Raw genomic sequence first — 23506 nt, forward strand, 5'->3', positions numbered from 1 at the left:
GCCTCGTTGTGGCCGCAGGTTTTGGCCACACACCCACACTGCGATTCGGTTTGGGTATCTGCCAAAAGGGTATCTGGAGGGCGAGACTGGTTGCATCGCGGAAGTTCGTCTCGGCCACGAAGCGACTTTTTGTGGGCAGGTGCCAGCCATACATCCGGGAGTCGACCTAGGCTGTGTCGCTGAGGAAGCGGCGGACGCGGCATGCTCGAAGAAGGTTGCCGGAAGAGCATCCAAGGAAGCACAGTGGGTGGCGTAGCTTCTCGACCCCTCTTTTCCACTTCTTTGAAGAAGTCGGTCACCTTCGCGTCATTGTCAACTCCGGGAGGACGGTCACGACCTTCGTCCGCAAAACGAAGTTTCAGCTGCTTTGGGAAAACGGAGAAGTCCTCTTCCGCAGATACCACCTCCACGTTAGTATTAGGGAGCTCATCGCTCATTTTCTTCTTCTTCATCATCGTCCGGCACTTGTGGGGTGTCCGGGCGGCACACCGGGTGACCTGGCTGTGGAGTTCATCGCATTCTTCTTACGAATAGTTGATGGTACATCAACGGATAGTGGAATTAGCAACTCGGCAGCTTGCTTAGGCTTGTCCAGGAGACCCTTTTCGCTGAGTGAAAGGTGATCGAATGGGAACAACTGCTGTCGAATCTGTGGAAGCGGCTCCGATGAGTCTGTGAGCGCGTTTATGGTTGCCATAGGCTCTCCCAGTTCTGGTGGCATGTGAGGCACGGCAGGAGCTGGCATCTGCACGTGCACTTGCTGGGAGCCCATTCTCCGTGTCGAATGAGGAGTGCCAATGCAGGCCCCTTTACGGTGGTGGTGAGCTTTATCTCTGAAGGAGGGCAGGTTGGTGGACGCCCGAGCGGCACCATCGAGGTGGTGTGGTTCGCAAATGTCTTGCGCGGTAGAGTCTGGGGGATATATATATATATATATATATATATATATATATATATATATATATATATATATATATATATATATATATATATATATATACACACTTGTGTGTGTGTGTGTGTGTGTATGCGTATAATAGAGAGAGAGAGACAGAGAGAGAGAGAGAGAGCGATATTGGAACATCATTCACACTTGCCCCGACGTAACAGATGCGACGCAGGGGCGACCAAATGTTTTTGCAAGCGCATGTACTGAATGTTTTCGGCTGGTATGCCACCCTTCAACAAATACGCAACAAGGGAAATTGTCCGAGGGGCTCGTTTTGTGTATTATACACAGGTAATGAAACTCACAATCAAACCAAGGGAATGACACAGAATATTATTTGTGCTTACTTAACTGTAGTGTAAGGATTCTAACTTAAAGTGGAAGGAATTAAAGCGGACGGGAAATCACCGTTTCCGTCGATGGGATCCGAACCCGCAACTTTCGAATTACGCCTCCGATCCTCTATATTATGGGCTATAACGGAGGGCCCTCCGTCGTCGACTTTTTCGTAGGGTATTTATGTGTGCTTAATACCTGGGAGTGTTAGCCAGCGCCCCTCGTAGCCCAGGTGGCAAGTGTACAACACTTTTTTCGCCAGAGGGCAGCACTGGGCGCGTGATCTTCGCACGAAGTGGCAGCTGACCAATGAACTATGGCATGCTACCTAAGGCATCAAGTCTGTCGGGACGAAGCCCACGCTATGAAACAACGAGAAAGGGGAATTGTCCGACTTGCTCGTTTTCTGCATTATGCGAAACTAATGAAACCGACAGCCAAGTAAGCCAAGAGGAACATAGATGACATTATATGTGGTTTCTTAATTGTAGTGTAATGATTCTCACTTAAAGTGAAGGGAATTAAAGTGCACGAAAAATCACCCTCTCCCTCGGTGGGATCCGAATCCACAGCCTTTGAATTACGCGTCCGATGCTTCGACAAAGTAATGCAAGAACAGTTCAAATATAGCTTTAAATTGCTTCTGCAGGAAGGCGCCATCTGCGCTAATTAGAACTGAAATATCCATCTGCAGTTGTTATCAGTACACATTTTGTAGCACGTGTGTGCTTACTTATTCTTTCGTGTACGTAGGCGCGGGATGAAAAATTACTTAGTTTACTCTCTGCGACGGGTGGTCCAGCCTTCATAATAGTAAATGCGGTTACGGGACTAGTGATGCAGCGCTATCTATGATAATATCGATACTGTCGATAGCTGAGTCACTATCGAACTGTCGATGGTAAAATATACTATCCATAGCGCTATCAATAATAAATTCAATGGTAATATTGATAGTATAAAATCAACAGCGCAAATTCATCGCAGAATGAATTTGCTTTCCCGCTCGCGTCGTACATAGTGGAGCCGGAGAAGCAGGCTGAAGGGCAAGCAAGTTTACGTGATTGTGTTGCATGCAAGCCCTCGACTGCGCTTGCAGTTGAGCCGCAACTCTCGCCTTTTCATCCATGTCAGAAGCGACCGTTTTCATCCATGGCTGAAGAGAGAAAGAAAGAAAGCGCCGGAAACGCGCGCTTATATAGCCCTTGGGCACCGCAGCTCCCCTAGAGTTCTCCATTCAAACCAGAGCACGCGCCGGGCACGAGCGCTACTACCGCAGCGCCCCTAGCGGACTCCATGTAAAACAGAGCTACGCTAGACGCGGGGGGTACAAGGCTCTGTCCTAAGGTGCTTCGCCCCATAAAAAAACTGTAGATGATATCAATAGTCAATTCACCTATAATTCTGCATCACCATACTGGACGCCTTCCTATTAGAGGTGTATAATAGTGACGGGCTGGTCATTCCGGCCTCAACGTTAGTAAAAAAATTCTGCTCGTGGCGTGTTCAATCCATCTGAAAGCAGCTATCAACGAGGCGCTTCATTGAGGCCGGGATTGATGTTTGATGCCCAAAAAATTGTGGCATGCCTTTGCCCCTCCTACAGGGCGGTCGATGGCCACCTGCCATTTTTGATTGTCTGGCTACGCATAGCGGGTGCCCAGCGCATTGACGGTCTCCATCCACACATCGGCGTCGTCCTGCAACCCGCGGAATTCCGGAAGTTCCGAAAAAGTCGGAGACGGTAATGCGGCGAACAGGAAGCAGGAGCAGAACGACACCATTCAGTCGGGCTCGTGCGTCATTTGCGTGGCGCCACGCAAGAGCCCTGCCACATTGTCGGTTGAAGCGCCCGAAGGGCGAGGGTTGACTTCCGTTGAGAATGCAGGGGTAACAGAACTCACGGTGGCGAGGTCCTCGATCAAGAATGCCCGGACGGTGTTCTTTAGTAACTAATAAGTTTGAAGAGTCCTTGACACGGCATGCATGCCATGGGAAGCGTGCGCAACGTTACCGATACCTGCAAATATCAGCAGGCGTAGCTTTCACTTATCTCAGTTAGCCTCCAAACTATCACAGATAACGAAGTTTTCGTATTTCTATATGTAATGTGTCAATAATGTTCCATGTGCAACGTTGTTTCTTACAGCAAAAGACAACAGCTCCGACGAAGGGCAACGTAAGTAGAAAATTTGTAGACTTGTTTGTCGAAGAAATAATCAGATATATCTGAATAAAACATCACCTCACTTTCACCACATTGGGATCTTACCCTTAGTGAAAATCGAATTATTAAGGGATGTCATGCGCCTACTGGAAAAAAACCACAAGCACACGGGTGCGCACGAACCCACGCACAATTTTGCGCACATACGTGTACGTCAGCATTGACTTGAGGCCTTGAGGCTGGATTAAAAGGTGACGTGACATTCGCAGCTGCATATCTCAGAAATCACAAAAGTTAGTAGTTTGCCGAGCAAAAGCCACAGTACAATTGAGGCGTGACATAATAGGGTTCTACTCCGTTATTTTGAAGAAAAAAATATTCCGCTATATAGTCATACTATATACTCAATGCCTTGTGCGTATTGCCATGCGATTTTTGCCTTATTTTTGATGAGGTCGGGTTTTAGTCACAAAAACTGTTACCACCCCTTGTTGCAGGCCGCACCGCAATCTTTAGAAGCTTCGCGATTGTATCAGACTGTTCTGTCAAGGTTAAGCGCAGGCCGTGAGTAACCGAGTTTATTCTAGATCTAACTCGAACACCAGAGATAACGCTGGAAGGTTGAATAAGGTATGTATAGACTTCCAAAGCAACGTAGAGCACTGCTCTTATCGTAATTGGGAATACCCACGGCGCGTCTTCTTTCGCCACAACACTGCCGCCCCCGCTTCCGCGCACGCGCAGAGCTCTGGCATTACACTTGTGGTGCGTCCGGATGCAACTATTGCTGACCTGCATTGCTCCGGGCTGGAGGAGGAGCGCATGCGCGTACGTGTCCTTGCCGCCACCACTGCCAAATCCAACGACTAACCGCCTTCGTGCGCAGCGTCTATCCAAAGTAACGCATAGCTCGGCAGCGTGAGCATCACGCCTAAACTTGAGCATGGGTTTCCTATAAAAAGCGAACGTATTGCGCCGATGAGCGGATGACCTACAACCGACCATTGTACTGGATAATGTCGTTACACTAAGTGTGTCACATTTCTTTTGGGCACAAGTTAGGTCAACGAAGTGTTCCATCCTTACCTACTGGTGTTCTGCTTCCTTCACCGTCACAACCACGAGACAATACACTTCGCATACTTCGTCACGTCTTGTTTATATAATCCGCTATATCGAAAAAAAAAAAAGACATGGAACCATTGTGCGCAATCTGAAATATACTGCTTGAAATTTATGGACTAAAGCGTTCGATAAAACAAAATATCATAAAAGATGAATTTAGTCTCCTGGTATTGTACACAACACCGGAAGTATAGGCTCAGAGTTTATCTGAATTGACTGACGCTGTGAATATACCGAGTAACTTATTGTAATGCATCATAAGGCTGAAAAAATTGTGCTCTGGATTGTATGAAAGAAATATGTGTATAATAAAGAAACAATACAAAAGTGAAAAGAATGTATGATCATATAATCTTGCTATAAATCACGAACTTGCGAGACGTATATAATGTGTAATATACCGAGCCACCAGTTTCGCAGTCGAGCCAGAAAATGGCCGCCAGACAAATAATGCACAACAACGCAATTACACATCATATAAAGCACCAAAAATATGTCTGAGACATCGATTGGAAGATATGATCATGTGCGCCCAGCGGAGCAATGCACATGGCTATAAACATTTAATGCAACCTGTGACGGGGATGCAAAAGCCTCAGATGCAATTACCAAAGAATGGCATACTTCTAAGTGTGTGTCGTACTGTTACGACAGATATTGTTATATCATGGAACTTCCCCGTCGCCCCGTAGAAGGCTCCAGCTGGTCGAAATAAAAGGAAAACAGTTAATCGCTTCTGGCAAGCTTTCATAAGGTTTCATGTTTTCAATGCGCCTCCTTGCTCTGATTTAAAAAATGGCCATGGTGGTACCTGAGTGGCCCAGTTCTGACGCTGATACGCTTTTCATTCAGGTTTGCCAGATTGCGGTATTGCCGCATGGTATAACCTTTTATGCTGTCGACGGGGAGAATTTTCCTTGGCTACTTGGATATTGCTTGGCTGCTTTTGAACAATGTGGCCGATCATAAAAATTGAATAGGAACGTGTAGCTCATAATATGCAGCTATTTTAATAAATATCTGCGCCATCACATGGCCGCGGCACTTTAAATGTTTCCTGCTTGTGTGCCATCACAGTCAATCTAGCTCGGGCCCTTTCCTTTATTCCATATGATTCAAAAATTTGTAAATGAGAATGGAATGAGAGCTACGGCATCTCTAAGTGGAAGGGATCGGTGTGCCCAAACCAGTCGTAGGTGCCGGGCAGAAATACGCAACTACAATGAATCTTGCGCCGGAAACTGGCGAATCTTGCAGATGGAGATATGATGCTTCTTCTCCTGTCGAGATCGAACGCAGAGTTCAAGCGAGTTCTTTCAGTGAAACCCTTCACCAAAACTGACCTCACACGTAGAACGACTCATATCTCCCCTTCTCGATTCTGAAAGTAAAGTTGGAAGTGCTCTTGAGCAGCTTTCCAGCTTGAGCCCTTATATGCCTCCAGATATGGTTCCTAAATTAACTAGGGGTGTGCGAATAGTGAAATTTCATCTCGAAACGAATTCGAATCGAATAGTGCCGAATAGTGGCCAAAAATATCGAATATCGAATCGAATATCGTACAGTATGTTTACACGACACGTATTCCGCCAGTAACAGCAAGAGAAAGAAAAAATCAGGGACGCTGCGGCATATGAGAGCTTTAATAAGCGCTTGTTCGGGAGGGATCTTCTTTTTTTCCAGCTTTTATGGGTGCGCAGGCATGTTTAGGCAAGTGCCACCATTCAAGTCGCCAACGGCAGTCCTAACCTGTTAACGGCTGACAGAGGGGGATACGGTAGCTATTTTTTTCCCTTATCGTTGCTCAATTTGGCTTATCTGACAGCGGTAATGTTGTGCTTCATCCTCATGAGTGCTCAGGGCCCAACAAACTTCGGGAGTCCGTACAGCAGCGTTTTAACTGCGCGCCGGAACGATGGGAGTTTCTGAATGAGTGGTGCGCTGCGGCAGTAGCGACTGCACAGCGTGAACAAATTTTCACGTGTGAAGCCAATCACCACGGGTTTCGCGGGCCAAAGTCGGGGCGTTTTACGGCGCTTGTGGCGTATGCGACCGAACTATGCAAGAAGTCCGTGCCTTCGTTTCGGAAGCGAAGTGGGGAAGGGCTTGCCATTTTTCTCTTGTGTGTTTTTTTTTTTTTGCTTGCGCAAATGACATAATCTCCTTTTAAAAAAAGTATGATCGATTTTGAACCAGGGTGTCGGTGGAAGTTTTAACGATGGCCTACTGTACCGACGTTAGCGTTAGTTTTAGCCACCCCACCCTAACCAAATTGCACCATTGGCCTTTGTCGCGTTTTAGATATTCATGCAGTCGAATTATTCGTACTACTAGCTATTCGAAAGTCGAATCGAATCATTCGGTTAGGTATTATTCGATTCGAATTCGAAACTCGAATATTCGCGCACCAATAAAATTAGCTCTAAGCGTTTGCACATGAACGGCATCCGTGATTAACATTATGCGGCTCAAATATAAGGTCATATAACGTCTTACAGAAAGTGCGGTTTGCTTTAGTTATTTATACGGGTTTTATAATGCCTTTTACCGTGCTACTAAGCTTACTAGAAGCAGATTTTTCTATCAAGATGTCCTTAGCGTATCACAATCAAGCTCTAACAACGTTCATCCGTAATGTCTCCTTTCTATCGGTTACATTTTTGCCTCTGGCCAAACTTGGCTACTTAGTTTGGTGCTTTTTGAGATGTGGTCCTCACATCGTTGACCTATCAACCTTGGTTTCAATGTGTTTGTTTTCCCCCTTATTACGCACAAGAAGAGCAGGAGTGAAATTATAGTGATGGCTGACAGATGTTTTTACTGCAGTAAAACTGAAGGCAATTCCAGTGAGCTCTCATAGAACAACACGACAGTTATTTTTTTGTTCATCTGGCGCAAACGAGGCGTATCGCAAATTTGTGGAATGAACCACATAGATAACTGTTTGTTGCAAGTAAGGATATACTAAACAATTCTTTCGGTTTCATGTCTCCTCGTTTTAAACAGAATTCCCTTTCGGTACCGAAGCATAGAAAATCTCCTTACCTACATTAAATAGTATTTGCATCGATTGGCATAAGTACAACCACAAATTTACTGAATCGCTTTCGGAGTCCGAAAGCAGAGCGAAAGAAAAATTCAGGCAGCTTCGAACTCGCGATGCCAAGCCTGAAGGAAGTGCGGAGCTGGTCGTCCTTCCTTGTTTCTGTTTATTCTTTCCTTCTTTCCATTTTTCCATTTCTTACTGTCTCTCTATTTCTTTCTGTCTTTCTATAACTTTTTATTTCTCTGTACTTTTCTCATGTTTCTATCTTTGTCTTTGTCTCTCTCTTTTTTCTTTCTTTCTTCCTCTCTCTGATGAAGAAGAGGACGAAGAAGATGAAGAAGAGGTCGAAGAGCGCGTGCCGACCGAGTTATTGGGCTGATGATGATGACGACAGTTCTTTACACGACCGACGGAGTGTCTCCTTGCGAAGAAATCTGACTTCGTTTTTACTCGGTTGTAGGGCTTCCCAATTCCTGTGGCGCATAACCGACCGAGATTTTTTTGGTTAGCCGGACAAGGAACGATTTGCAACAGGGCTTCGCTGTTAAAAAAAAATAGCAGTGAGGTCGGATATTATTGTTGAATCAATTGTGCGCATGACAAGTTTTCGGAATCGTACAATTGCCACGACTGCGACCCTTTCGTTTTAATTTCACTTTTTCTAGCGTCATTAATGAGAGCGTAAGTATCAAAACACTGAATTTTTTTAGCGAATCGTGAATAACTACTAGTAGTGTGATCTTGAACAGTAGCGCAAAAAAAGCAATCATGTTAATAAAACTTGGCGGCGCTGTCAAGGAGCTCTTCAGTACTTTCTGAGCAAGATAAGACTACTACTACTTTCTTTGTAATTCTGCTTATCTAAGGACTTGTTATCATTTTTTCGCGAACTTTCGCCATCTGTAGCATGGAGTCGCGTCATATTGAATAGTGATGGCTTCTGTTAGGTGACTCCCGTTTTTTCTACCTGGTTTGGGCTGCCTATTGCATTTCTACTGTTGCATAATATTACCGTTACTTGGCCATTGCTGGCTGATGACCCCTGTTCTTTAAACTTCGCTACCCGTCCGTTGAATAGCTTATAATATCTACATATGTATCACATTGACGTTGCCTTACTGTTGAAATCAATCTTTCTTCGATGCCGATTGAAATGGCCATCACACAGACACTGCGAAGAAATTACCTTAGAAAGCACTTCCTTAAGACCTGTCACGATTTGATGAACTCAAACTTCGCCCACTTCAGTCGAAATCCTGCTCTTCTATAAACATCAAATACAAACAGTCGCAACTCATATACAAATTCAATTCACTCAAGCCGTTGCGCATAAGCTTTCAAACGAAGCTATTGATTATATCTGTGTAGTGGATGCGTAAATCAATCTAAGACTTTCCTACACGACATTTTGACAATGTTTACCATGAAATTCGCATGTTGAGTTGTTGCCCACCCTGAGATATATTAAGACCAAACGCTTAGGTGCCTCATCAAACGCGAAAAGTGAGCGTCGGTATGAGCACGATTGATGCAAAAAATCGTTATCATTTGATAACGTCACAGATCGTCACAAATTCTGCCGTTATGATGACGTCATGTTGACGTCGCTGTGGCGTCACAAAGCGTGAAGTCACATGATGACGCCATGACATGGCATCGCCGCTTGTTTAAAGGTGGGCCGCTCACGGAGGAGGGGCTTAACTCCCTCCGATCACGGAGAGGGGTAGGAGAGGGTCAATACATCTACTGAGGAGTACAAGAATAAGACAAACTTCGCCTTCGAGTCTTCTTATGCGATTGCATAAGAGACACTGCGACGTCATCACTACATCATAGTGACGTCAAATTATGATGTCATCAAATGACATTGTCGCTTAGTCACAGGTAGGCCGTTCCCGGAGGCACGTGAAGTGCGGCAAGGTTGCAATACCTCCAGTCGCATGGGCACTGCAAAACCTCGCTAGGTTCAGAAAGTTTTTTTGGGGCGGGGGGATCAACGCAATCGAATGAGAAATGAAAAATAAGTTTCGACCCAATGGGGAAGTAATGAGTGTGATTGCCACACATGCTAAGGTTATACAAAGTAAGGCTAGCAGCTAACTCGTTTGGATGCCATCTCGCGGAACTCTAAAAAACGCTGGCATAAGGAAATACGGCCGCTCCAGGTAGAGAACTGATTTTCACGCGGTCTGTCGTCTGAACGTGAAGCGGTCAGAGCGCAGCATGTAGAAGTGTATACGAGCCGCTTGTTGATGTCTGCCAGGATAGCGCGCGTGCCAGTGCTCGCGACCGCGCCCTTTATGATCAAAATTAGTAGTTGCTGCTCGAGGGAAGAAATCGTGTTATCATATGTAATATAGTGTAGCAGAAGAGTAAAATAACAACCAGGGGTCACACATTGCGAATTGCGCAGCGAGTGGGTTGTTGAATGCTTCCAACCTGTTACAAAAAGCCTCATGCATAATTCTTCAGCGTCGTGAGCCACAGCACAAAAAAGTGCACGTAATGCCTTACAGATGCGTAGTGGGTACCTCGCTTATCCGCAGAATGAGGAATGATGGCCTAGCGGGTCCTTCCCTGCTTGATGAAAGTTACGGCGGTTTATGGCATAGTGGGTACCTTGCATGTGTGCTTGTATAAGTTGCCCCAAGAGAGTCTACAACGGGCTCTGGAAAGGCCGCTCTTCCAGCTTTCGCTGTGATTGCGCTGCGTGTTCTGCGCAGGCCTGGCGATTTTTTCATTGAAAGTTATAATACTCTTGAACACAAGGAGAATGCTTGTGGCCGTACCACCCCTTCACTTCTGCCCTGTTAATATGTGATCAAAACCGGGTTACACCGTGGCTTCGCCGATCGTTTTCCTTCTTTCTGTGTTCCCTTATTACTATACAACGCGGACAACCCCCAAACACCATTTGGCTTGCCAACATCTCTTATTGAGAGCACCCCTCCTCCACCTCTTTTCCTTTCCCTCCTTTGGGGCTATGCTTTCTCGTGCCCTCCTGAGCTCTTGAGGTCGGGGGAGCCTGGGCAAATCATGCGTAAACACGCCGCTAAGAAAAATGGTTGCTGCTCTGACAAAGACAAATCCACTTGTCAAAACTTCGGCCTCATATCAAATTGAATAGCTTTAATACGTGCCCTGCGAATTGGTGGAATGCGCTTGGGCCCCGCTGAGGCTTCAGGTCGGAGCTGAGCAACGCGGACTCCCAGCGAGCGCGGAGGCTGTTGCTGATTGAATCTCCATCATGGTCATTGTGTAATATACCTGGACATATGTCCTAAGGTTGCTCTCTAGAGTCGCAATGTCTGCGCTTGTCAGTCGTGCATAAACCGGGGTGTATTATGTGCATGAGAGCTGGACTCGGGTAGGATCGGGATTGTGAGTGCCGCCATTCGAAAGGCTGTCTTTTGCTTAATCTTGTGTGAGGCAGCGGGAATATAAGCCTCTGCAATTTGTGGTGTACTGTGATTTCGTAAAATGTTCCATGTTCAATTTTTTTTCACTGTTCTTGTCAAGCGTTACACAGTTCCCCGTTGTCGTAATGCGTTTAGACCATTTTAACTCGAACGCCTCGGTTCTCTCATCCTACTGTATTATTTCTCTTGGGCCATGCAGCCTTATGGAAGACCAAAAGATGCACGGAATGATCGTCGCCATCGCCATCGGAATAGCTGTACTCATAACCGTCATCCTGATCGCCCTATTTTTGGCGCCACCACGTAAGCATTCGTGCACAATTGGAGCAAACTGTGTATTTTTCGTGTTTATTCAGTGCACAAAACAATGGTGGGGAATATCTACCGAGAAAAAAAATGTATTTCTCAGGGCACTTTACAGGTGCCCCAATCATTAACAACGTCCATATCACGTTGATTTAGAACGTTAGAAGCACGGTAGTGGCATAGGCCATGCCAAGATGGCGCGTCGGCATATTAAAAGGATTGGATAAAATTGTGCATGTTAATACATGTTCAAGTGGGAAAAAATCATACCTTCCCTACTTGGACGTATGGTTATCATGTGTGCGGTGATATCTTCAAATTAGGGGTGTGCGAATATTCGAAAGTTTCGAATATTCGTCGAATATTACATTCGAAATATTCGTATTCGATTCGAAAATCGTGCATTCGAAAAATTTCGAATATTCGATAACTCCGAATATTCGAAAAATTCGAATATGCGATTCGATTATCATGCATAAAATAACTAGTCTTCCACATATTTGCTGCGTTCGTATAGCTAAAAACGTTGCCGAGAGGAGCGATACACATCGTAAGTACACGGAGGCACGATATCTGCCTGCGATGAGCACCCCAATACGTATGATTTATTGCTGGTGCATCTCCGATGTGCAGCGCTGTTGGCGATCATGCAACCGTACATTTTCAATATTATGCGGCCGTAACGTGCCGCACTACCACTCGTTCACTATGCTGGACCACTTCTGAAGAAAGACAGTGAGCCACGTGACTGGTGGCGGACTGTTCAGATACCCCAGTCTGGTAAAGCTTTGCCCCATGTACCTCGCTATACCAGCTACTTCTGTTCCAAGCGAGCGTGCCTTTTCAGTGGCAGGGGGGGGGGGGTGTCTCTGTCAGAAGGGAGCGCCTGCTGCCTGATCATGTGGAGCAACTCCTATTTCTTCATGATAACATGTAGTCATTACTTTCATTGTGCCGTGATATTTGTGTTGTGATGTGGATTGTGCTAGCCTGGACATTGTGTTCTGGAGATAGCAGTGTATGTAATGTTGCCAGTCATGCTGTTAATGTTTTTTTTTTCAAATAGCTACATGTTAAATAAAATATTGTTACTGTGGAGGCATTTTTCCTTTGATATTCGATATTCGATTCGATATTCGAAGGGGGACATTCGTATTCGATTCGTATTCGAAAAATTTGATATTCGCACACCCCTACTTCAAATATATCTCATATACTGTTTGGAAAGGTAGTGGTTTTGAAAACTACTACTCAAATACCTCCTTAACTCGGACTTCAGAATTGAAAAGCCAGAGGGTGCTTCAGTATTATCTATAATTTGCGAAAGCATTCGTTGGTTTCTCTGCGCTTGGCTATTAAAAAAAAGATAAAAAATAAAACCGTGGTCGTAAGGCAAACATAGCGGCTAATTTATCGTACCGCTATTTCGCATTTTATAAAGCATCCCAAAGCCGATTTTTACTCATTTCAGCAACATTGAAAAGCTAATGGGAACATTTCTCTATCGCGTCAACAAAATCATCTAGTGCATGGGCGGAGTCGTTATGCGTGACCTTATATTCTTTCTGTCATTTCTGGCGCTGCATTTCAGAAGGAGCATTGCTTTCCACAGAAGTTCAAGGCTAAGGAAAGCTGATGACATTTTTATATAGCGTAACTTGATCATGTAGGGTATTTTTAAATTAACCGCACAGATGATTTACAGCGCTAATTTTGGAGATTTCGAGCAATGACCTATGGAGCACATGGAGAAGCGTCGTGAAAACATACCGGTGGTAGTTATTACAGCTTACTAACGACCAGCGGTGAAAGAATCCGCTAGCACAAGGACGGCGTAAGGAGAATGGAAGCGCAGCGCTATTGCCGAGCAGTGCGAGAAGCATGACGGTGCAATTGACTTCGTCAGTGCTTTTGCGATATATAGGCACTACACATTCCAAAAAGGAAGGCTTCTACTCTAGTCTTGGCACATTCATAACATCACTGGCAACATTAGTCGCTCGTTTGCAACACTGGCCACTGCATACATGCATGACCGTCGCGATGCGATGGAGAAGAGTATCCGAGGTGTCAGGAGATGAAACGAAGCCTTCTCCATAACCAATGCAGTCAACCCCTAAAGGAGACATCCAACGAGTTCCATAAGGTTACTTCCATCTAAAAAATATTCGCCCACACAGGCACGTCTCTGTTGAAATGTTTCTACTTAGGTTTACGAGAAGCTACGAATAAATCATGACTGACAGCAATTTATACACCACAAAAGAGAGACAGGTGATATTTGTTTCTAAATTGTGGACTCGATTGTAGCGTAGTTATTGCAATACCCCCTTCAGTCACAGCGTACACACTTGTGTACGCGAACTTCGGAGGCGCGTCACAAGCCGCGTCTTTCTTCAAATGGCCAGAAACTCGGTGTGCACATTCGTGCAGTCCTCCTGAGTGGACAGGTATCGGTCATTCTGCAGCAAAGGATCGCTTTTCTGGAGACACCATCATGTTAGACGATGGTTCGGCGTGCCGCGTTCCAGGACAAACCTCAAGATGATTTTTTTCTCCGCTGAAAACGACTACAACCAAAAAACAAGCTGTGCACGAATTTCTGGCCTAATAGTTGATTTTTTCTACAATTATTGAAGCTGACTGATGGCAGTGTAATGAGATAATTAGTTACAGGCAAATTAATATTAATTACTGCTACTGACACAAAACAACACATTCCTTCATTTTCTTCCTTGGAATGTAATACTGAGTGCCTTCGAACTATGTCATGCGAATTTCACGCATTTGCAGAATAGTGCATTATAGGCGTATCTACCGGAGGGGCAAGGGGGGCGCCCCCCCCCCTCCACTTACTGGAAATTTAAGGGGGGTGGAGCCCCCCCCCCCACTTTCGACAGTGGTTATTGTCGGCTGCAGACTGGGAAACTAACAAGTCAGGCAAAGCTTTACTTGAACGCAGCAATAACGTAATTATGTAATAAAATTTGTCCACGATTCTGCTGTGACGACTGTCCTCCGTGTGTCATGACCACGCACTGTAGGCTACCTGCGGTGCGGGCTGCCTATTCCACGCTTCAGCGTTTTGCGCTCGAGCATTGCAGATGAGGCTATCGCTCAGCAGGGGCTCTATAACATTACAGCAATCTGTCATGATTTTATTTTGGTCGGCCTGGCCTGAAATGTAAGTAATCCGCGACGCAAATATGGGGGGTAACCAGTAAACGTTTTATAGCCCGATCAAACTCTCTCCTTTTTTCAGGAAATTCACTTTCTTTCATTGAAAACGAATAGCATCGCCACTGCTTCATATCCAAGCTGCTGTGAGTTGAGTGTGCAGAAGTGTCTAGTATTTTAGTTGTACCTAGCCAAGGACAGCAAAAATAGATTCGCACTTTAGTCTCCGATTAGCCTGCTTCACTTGGCTTATCATATGGTAGGCTGCAGCGATCGTGGCGGCTTGTAACAAGGCAGTGGACTCGAGCTCATTGAGAAGCCCAGCTTTCAAGTTTGCCCCGTTACTTGATCTACCTCACCAGGGAGCTTATCAGCGTCAATGCTGTTCTGGACTAAGAAGGCTGCTCACCTGCAAAGGAGTGTCTGTTTTTAATATTGTTTATTTCTCCCTCTACCTCTCTGTCAGCAATGATGAGTTCACAGAGAGTTGTTCGCTCGCAAAAATAGCTCAACATCGCTATACTACAACTGAAAGTATCTATTATACACATATGAATCCATCTCGCCCGCTGCTGTAAGCAGCCGCTGCCAATGTGATTGGCGTGCAGCCTTCCTAAATTACGTTCAAAAAGAGACACTGTCTGGCTATTCCGAAAAAAATTAGTTATTGCTCAACACATTAATGAGCTGCTTATTGTGCACGCTTCGTTTTAAAGGAGCACTGACATCAAATTTCAAAGTCAAGATGTGCCATTCATTCGATTGCTCGGTATGCATAGGTCTTCTTGGCCAAATTTGAATGGCGTCCGTCACGTGGAAGTAATTTTATTTCGAGGGCAATCAGCGTACAAAAGCTCAACGGAATATTGATCACGCTGCGACATCGATACTAGTGCTACGTGTAAGGTGTGATACATTCCGCAAATACCATCCTGAGTGACGATACGCTAGTAACAGTGACGTCGCCGATCTGAGTGTATTTATTGTGGCGCCGACGCCAGGCGACGCCCTCACTCCCAGCCAGTGGCTCTCCTTTCTGTCCCGATCGGTGCTTGCGATTCATCGTGTGGCATCGACTAATTTGTCGTGTGCTCCACAGCGCGAGTGCGATCAGTCGGAGCGTCTACGTGCCAGCATGTCGGGAAACCGCTGCGTAGTGCGGACCTGCCCGTCGAGGCGCGGAAAAAGCGGAAAGTGCGTGGCGTTTCATTACACGTACGGTACACGCCAACACGATCACAAGCTATCAAAGTGGAGTAGCCTATAGATAAATAACATCGCTAACAAGTAACACGCATGTAGCGTTAATAGTGAATGTTAATTCGTCCCTGGACTTCCTTGCGCTGGAGTAATACCGGGTTACTGCAGCCGTAACCGTGAGAGGCCGGATAAGTGGGGCCATCTGGCGGCGCAAAGAAGAACTTTGCAAGCACAGAATTGTTATCGTAGAAACCTATCGTATTCTATTTCTCCGCTGGTGTGCATTCGCTATGCCGATATTCCATAGACCCCTTTGCGTATACCGGAATGCCGTACACGGTAAAATTCTCTGATATAGCTAATTGATACACACCAGCGAGTATGGCCCAAGCGTGCGACCCCGGGCACCTCCTCGTTGCTGCTTGGAACGGCGTCCATTTCTGAATCGCTGTTATGCAAAGGGTCGAAGCGAAAATGATTCGCGACGTCGCGTATCGCGGTGATTCTAAGTTCCAGAATGTCGTCTTCAACACAAGTCGATACTTTTGACGGCGACGACGGCGACGTGGTGACAAGGCACGACTGAACGTGCCCGCCTAGCAGACGAAATGTTAGCTGAGCAGCTCATCCTCCCGTCACTCCCTTCTGTGGACAAGTGCTAAACTGGGGCGCGGTCTGGAGTTGACCGCGAGGGAGCGCTGCCAGCTTTAAAAAATGGTGGGCTTGCAGGCCGTTTTGAATCGTGCTAGATACCGGTGATATATATCAATAAAACAGATAGCTATTCGTCCCTCAGTTGCATTTTCGGTCGCGAATCGCTGCTAGAGGGTAGATAACTACTCGTGTATGCAAAAATGTTGACATGCGTAAATTTGATGTCAGTGCTCCTTTAACTTCTCGAGTTTTCGCACACTTGTGACGTCACGTAACGATCAGACGATTTTATGGCACACTGAAAATTTTTGACGAATAGCGCAGAACCAATGACAAACAATACGCCGTATTGAAAACAGTTGATTATTATTATCTTTTTACGCAGTCATGCGTAAGTGGTAATTACGCGTCATTTGTTGCGTCGTTTTACGAGTAGGTGCTGTGAGCATGACCCAGAAAATGTCGACCAATCATTAGCAGCTAACGACCTATACGGAAGGAAACAATGCGGGGTAGTTTAGCGTTATAATCACCCTCATTTTTTCAACGAAAATTTGAGCTTACACAGTTTACGTAGTCTACTTACTTGGAGGAACTGGAGAGGAGGAGTAAAGAGCGACTTCACCGCTGTTCCGACCACCCCCCAGCCAAGCTGGGAAAAGTAGGAGGGCAAGAAACGACACCTAGTATATAAATTCGTAGTCATTTATAATCTATTAACTATACGCAAATTAAGTATTAATCGACTGAACTTGGTCTTCTTCTTAAGAAAGACTTTATATTAGACGGCTCTAACAGTAAAGTAATTGGCACTCGGCTTATCCTGAAGACTTCTGCGAAGTACCTTGCTTTGTGAGCCACATGTTTTGTTTAATAAGTGAGAACATAAGGTACTAGAATCATAGCAGGTTCTTCATACTCATTGTATCTACAACGCCAAACTAAGATGGGGAAGTTTGCTGATACAATTCTCAGATGATCAGGTTAAATTTGGGTGGACTTTTTAACTTCACGATAATATTTCCAAAATGTTTAAACACTGCTGTTTTGTCGCAGTATAGGGCGTCCCAGTCTGCACAGTCTGTGCAGATTCGTCCTTCATTTAAAACAAACAATTCTGAAAAGCAAGCGATCTGATCAGCTCTATTGACATAAAAAATTACTTCGTGTATATATATATATATATATATATATATATATATATATATATATATATATATATATATATATATATATATATATACACACACACGGCGGACATAGTGAGTGACGAGTGACGCCAGCTCCCCCACTCGCGAACGAGTTGGTACACCACTGTAGTGCATCATAATTCGTGACTGAAAGGGATATTTGCCGTATACTTGCTTTAACTATGAGTAATGTAGTTTTATTTTATGCTTTCTCCAGAACAAAAGCACGCGCGCCATAAGCCACCACCGCAACCCGCTGAAAGAGGTAAGCAAAGTGTGTGACTAGGCTAATTGGTTGCCGGCCAACAGGAAATAGTGCAACAGTTTAAGTTTGGCATATCATGAGTGGGGTAACTCCGGCGCGCGCTCGTGACTTGGTGGGTTCCATTGACGATATATTTTTCCATGTGTTCTTCATTTATTTTGATTTATTTATTTTTGCTTGTATGTGTCGTTTTATAATGAAAGCAAGTTGCAAGTCGGAGCTTCTCCTTCTTTCCGTCTTTGCACGTTGTCCACAGTTGCGCTGTTTCATGAATTAAGAGTTAACGACGTCTAGGCTTAATTGATGTCTAGATCTTAATTAACGATGTGTACATCTAAACAGCCTTTCTTCAAAGGTAATTCGTGTGCCCCAGGTCGTTGGAGCCTGGCTGATTTTCGTTAGCGTTGCATCGCTGCCCCCAAATCAGTTGGCGTTAAGTTTGCTAGTCACACTACAAGTTTTCACTGACACACACCGGTACAAAAGCTAATGGGTCAGAATCAAGCAATCTGTGATACCTGAAATTCTTTGCATATCCTTTGAAACCAAGTATTTTCATTTTACGGGTTAACATTCCGAACTAATTTTATTGAGTTCTGTCGTTAGTAACATCTAATATACAAGTACGCAATGCAGCGGCGCTGAAGGCTTTGCGAGAAATTAGGGTTATGGAACCGGCAGCTCTCATCCAAGACTGCTTGAACAGCGGTGTAGGTATACTCAAGTGGTGTTTACTCTACCCTAAGGTGTGTGGATGCTACCCCAAGTTCACGGAAGCGAAGTTCATGGGCAGAGCAAGGAAAAGGAAAACGGAGAGAGAAGTAATAGAGGCGTATTTCATCAGGCAAAGGGGTGACGCCTGTGTCAGCACGGCTTCGCTATCACTTCAAGATAAAGAGCTTAGTTTTCTCAGCAGGACATTACGGTTCCCTGGTTGTTAGGAAAAATGTGATGCGCGCGCACTCATCACGTGGTTTGGCTTGTGCTATAAAATTGTCTTTCCACTGTAGAATAAAATTGGTTGGAAGTTCGGCGCCCATCCTGTGCTTTTGTGTTATGTGTCTTCGTTCGAATTGCGCCAAAAGTACTCTCAGTTTTGAACTCTGTTATCAGCTGAAAACGTGTACTGCCAAAGAAACGTGCGAATGCGCATGCGTCAATATCTCTAGTTAAATGGGCGGTACGAGAAAATGATTCATCTACAAAGACCGAGAAAATTATATACGGGAATTGAACTGGCACAAGGCATCGCAGTTTACCAACACTGTCTTAACACTGTTACCTCCACGTACGACTTCGTTTTCATGCGTAATTGCATTATTTCTCTTGCATCCGCATTGAATTTTGCTGTATACATTATACTTCGTTTACATTATTTTATGGTTCGCAGCGTACACCGTCAGAGACCATAGCCATGGTCGCGAAGAAGTAGCAGCAGGTAAGTTAATTCTGGTCGTGTACTCATGTTGGTATCCACGCTAATGATGAAAACCTGCGTGCGTAACTAAGTTGCTATGCTATAGCGCAGCGCTCTACCCAGATTCCTAAGGTCACTTCCCGTACCTGTTATGGCGGGGATCAATGTAAATCTGCAGATTAGGCAAAAGCTGCGGTCACGGACGTAGTCATGCTTAACTAAAACACGCATGTGTGTGTATTTTTACCGTGACTTTAAAAGTGGCTTCCACCCCAAAGAACTTTCTCAGGATTTTTGAATACGAAGTCAGTTGATACTTAGCTAGCTTGAGGCATAAGTATAAAGCAATGTATATTATTTTGAAGGCTCCTCCAAGCGCATAGCATGCCTATCAGAATTAAACTGCCGCTTTTTCAGATTAAAGAACTCTTAATTTCGCTCAAAATCACGACTGTAGACCGCTCCAAGCAGGACATCAAGATTACACGGCCCCAAAGATTACACGGCCCCAAACATATTGACATAACACACAGCCGGTTTGCATGGTTGTGTATCTTTCATATTATCGTGCCTCGTAGTTAACTGAGAACCATGAGTGGAAAGGAGTAAAAGAAACCACGAGATGCGAATTTTTCTAAGGTATAATCATATGGAACAACGAGGCAATGAGTAGTCAGTGACTTCAAAATATATTACCTTGCTTAAAGGAGTACTCACACGAATTCTAGTTATTTTGGGATTGTCGCTCTAAATAAAAACACTGGTGTCGAGAACCCTAATAAGAGTATTGTGGTGCCCGGGAATACATAGAATATATTTTTATTAGGCTACCCTAAAAAATAACACTTTTGGTTTCGATATCGAGGCGGCGGTTCTCAGTGACGTGTCATTGCAGTGTGACGTCACGGGGATACAGTAGCTCGCGGCGTACTAGCGGCAGATCTTTCATCTGCACGTGATGCACGTGAACAACGCTGAGTGAATTGTCATCCACTGACCCCTACAGTGATTTCTGCGATTCAGGCTGCACCCAGGACGCAGAGTTCGCCAACTCAGTGGAAATGTGTTGACTCGTCGGGATAATGTCCATTGCGGTGGGGCTGGGCTAGGGGATGCTCAGTGACGAAAACTTTAAAATGAAAGTAAAATATTTTATACGTGCTTTCTTAAACCACTGCGCGGAGGGCGTTAAGACTATATACCGAGGAAGCAACAAATGTCCTTTTTTTGCGAGTTCTCAAAATTGTGTCAGTAATGCTTGTACTGATGTAACCATCCTTATCGAATTGAAATTTCTACGTTTTCAATAAATATCATGCCGTACTAAGTGCCTTGTGACGACTCGTACTATAGTAGCCAGAATAGCCGTAGTCACCAGTGGTAAGAACACCATAGTCTTCATTTAATAATAGGATAAATATGACTATCATACCACTCAACATAACGTTTCTATGAATTTTTTGTTGGGATGCGGAAGTGAACAACGTTTTAACATTACCTCGCTTGTATTGAATGCACAAAGCTCGAGTATAAATACCCGTACACTAACAAAAACACCTAACCTTAGAACGCAGGCACGCGAAGAAGCCAAGCCCTCAAGACGATGAAGACGACGACATGCGACGGGAGAGAGTGCAACTTGCACCTCAGAAAGCTGTCTCTGAGAGAGGTAGGCGTAGCTGAAATTTCTTCATTTGCGTGAGGCCTCTAGTAAAGGAGGTCATCTTGTGATCATGCTGGCCTTCTTGCAACAGTGCGCGTGTGCGCCATGCTGTGTAAGAACACCGTAACAATTTTCATTAATGGCTTGTTTTAACAGCATGACGATGATCATTTCTTTCCGAAAACTCACTTATGGAATGATGTCGATGCTACGCAAAAGGTGTTTTTTCATATATTTTAGTGGCTTGCATGCATTCTTGTTAGCGTAGAAGAGTCTTCGCTACGCCTATAAAGACTATACTGGAGCTATAAAAAACCTCACGGGTTGTATTATGCATTCGCCAAAAATGACTCGCCAGAAATGAAGGCGAAAGCCACCTTTTTTTTTCCCACTCAATGTATTGTTGCTCCCCCGCCGCCCTCTGAAAGGTTTGTGCACCTAACGTGGTTGGTTTGGCACTAGCTCCGAAATAGGCCCGCCTTTGACCACGCCACGATATCATGCGAATACGTCATTACCTGATGATGACTTTTTTGCATCCCTCATATTGACGCTGATGCCGACGGTCAATTATCGCATTGTTTAGACATGTAAGGCTTCCGCCTTACATATCTATAATAATAATAATAATAATAATAATAATAATAATAATAATAACCAATCAATCAATCAATCAATCAATCAATCATTTATTTAACGTGCCCAGGAACAACCGTAAGGTCTTTGTGCAGGCGCACGCAAAAAAAAACAATAAAAATAAACTATACAATACAGACAGTCTTCAGAAATAAAAAGAGCAAATACACGTAGAAAAAGAGAAATGAACACAAAAGGGGAGGAGTAAAATTAAGACAACACGAGAAATATTGAAGGGGAATGAAAAATTAGATTGCATATATACAACTATGCGGAAAGACGGAGAAGGGAAGACTTTGTACATTGTGCCATACTATGTCAAAACAGTACAAAGCTCGGATAAAAACAATGATTGTGGACTATGAAAAATGTCAAGATCAAGAAAATTAACATTATAGAGACTTTGTATTCTGTGAACGGTAGAGTGTTGGAAGAAGCAGGCGGGTACATGGAACGGTCTGTTCTCTCTGGTTAACTTACGCGGAATTCGAAAATTAACACACTTGAGAAGTACAGGGCAGGATATGATACCGTGGACTAGCTTGTAAAGAAACAAGAGATCAGAACGATTTCGTCGGCAGTGAAGTGATGGCAATGATAATAATTCAGCAGTATTTGAACGAGATTTTTTAGCAAAGCGATGGTTATATATGCTAAGGAATTTTTTCTGGACTCGTTCAATGGTGTTACCGCTGGATTGAGCAATGCCATTCCATATCACGGACGCATACTCCAGTTGAGGAAGACATAGCGCGGTGTACAATTTTCGGAAGGGCATAGGAGAACGGAATTCTCTAGACAATCTGCAAACACAGCCTAGGGTGCGAAGACCCCGCAAAGCAACACGCTTGGCGTGAGCAGAAAAGTTTAACGTGCTATCAACAACAACACCAAGATCACTGATCTCATAAACCTTGCACAAGGACACAGAATTGACAGAGTATTGAAATGACACGCTAGATGTTTTGCGAGTGATAGACATGAATTTTGTCTTCGAGGCATTCAGAGAAAGGTTATTAGCGTTGCACCATTCGGAAAAAGAGCGCAAATCTGACTGCAGCAAGCGACAGTCGTTAACTGAATGAATTTCCTTAAAAATCTTGATGTCATCGGCATACAAGAGGAAAGAAGAATTACGAATGGCAAAAGAAACATCATTAACGTAAATTAAAAATAGGAGTGGGCCTAATACCGACCCTTGAGGGACCCCACTAGTCACTTTATACAAAGAAGAGGTTTGGCCATTTACGGCTACATAACAATATCTATTGAGCAGATAGCTCTGCAGGAGATTCACAACTGACAAGTCAACATCAAAGTGCGCAAGTTTAACCATAATCAGCGTGTGGCTGACTACGTCAAAGCCTTGCTCAGGTCACAGTAAATTACATCAACCTGTCCTCTCTGAGAAATAGGTGTGGAGATCTGCGTCATGAAACTAGCAAGATTTGTGGTAGTTGAGCGGCCAGCGAGAAAACCATGTTGATTAGGAATCAATGAGTTTTCACACTAAAAGACAATATGTTGTGAAGAGCCAGCTCGAAGATCTTTGATGTGGCACATAGTAGAGAAATCGGGCGATAATTAGAAGCATCTGTTTTAGAGCCCGACTTGAATACTGGAAAAACACGAGCAGTTTTCCACATGCTAGGAAATGTGGAAGTGTCCAGGCAGTTATTAAATATCGTAGTCAGTAATGGGACAAATATACTACCATAAGCTTTTAGTATGGCGGAGGGGATGCCATCTGGCCCACATGATAAGGATGGTTTTAAGTGCTTAATGCATTCGCAGATAAGATTTTCATCCAGCGATAAAGCACTGGGTGAGCGAACTGCCTTAGGCTGTCTGATATCAGTGCTAGAGTCTGAGGCCTTATAAACGGATGAGAAATGTGCGGCAAAACAGTCAGCGACGGCATGCACTTCTACCCCATTTGAGTCTAGTAGTCTGAAA

The 23506-nt window shown here is 44.5% G+C and overlaps 1 protein-coding gene across 1 annotated transcript in view; it reads left to right on the forward strand.

Annotated features, from left to right (window-relative positions):
• Nucleotides 1-3438: 3438 nt before the first annotated feature.
• Nucleotides 3439-23506, forward strand: part of LOC119374281 (uncharacterized) — a 43295-nt gene continuing 23227 nt past the window's right edge. The window contains exons 1-5 of the mRNA XM_049410853.1: nucleotides 3439-3464; nucleotides 11242-11345; nucleotides 17787-17834; nucleotides 19225-19272; nucleotides 20819-20920. Coding sequence (XP_049266810.1) covers nucleotides 11246-11345; nucleotides 17787-17834; nucleotides 19225-19272; nucleotides 20819-20920 — 298 coding nt within the window. The 5' untranslated portion in view covers nucleotides 3439-3464; nucleotides 11242-11245. The remainder of the gene's footprint in view (nucleotides 3465-11241; nucleotides 11346-17786; nucleotides 17835-19224; nucleotides 19273-20818; nucleotides 20921-23506) is intronic.

This window comes from Rhipicephalus sanguineus, chromosome 11 (assembly GCF_013339695.2).
Source record: "Rhipicephalus sanguineus isolate Rsan-2018 chromosome 11, BIME_Rsan_1.4, whole genome shotgun sequence".
Classification (NCBI taxonomy): Eukaryota; Metazoa; Arthropoda; class Arachnida; order Ixodida; family Ixodidae; genus Rhipicephalus; species Rhipicephalus sanguineus.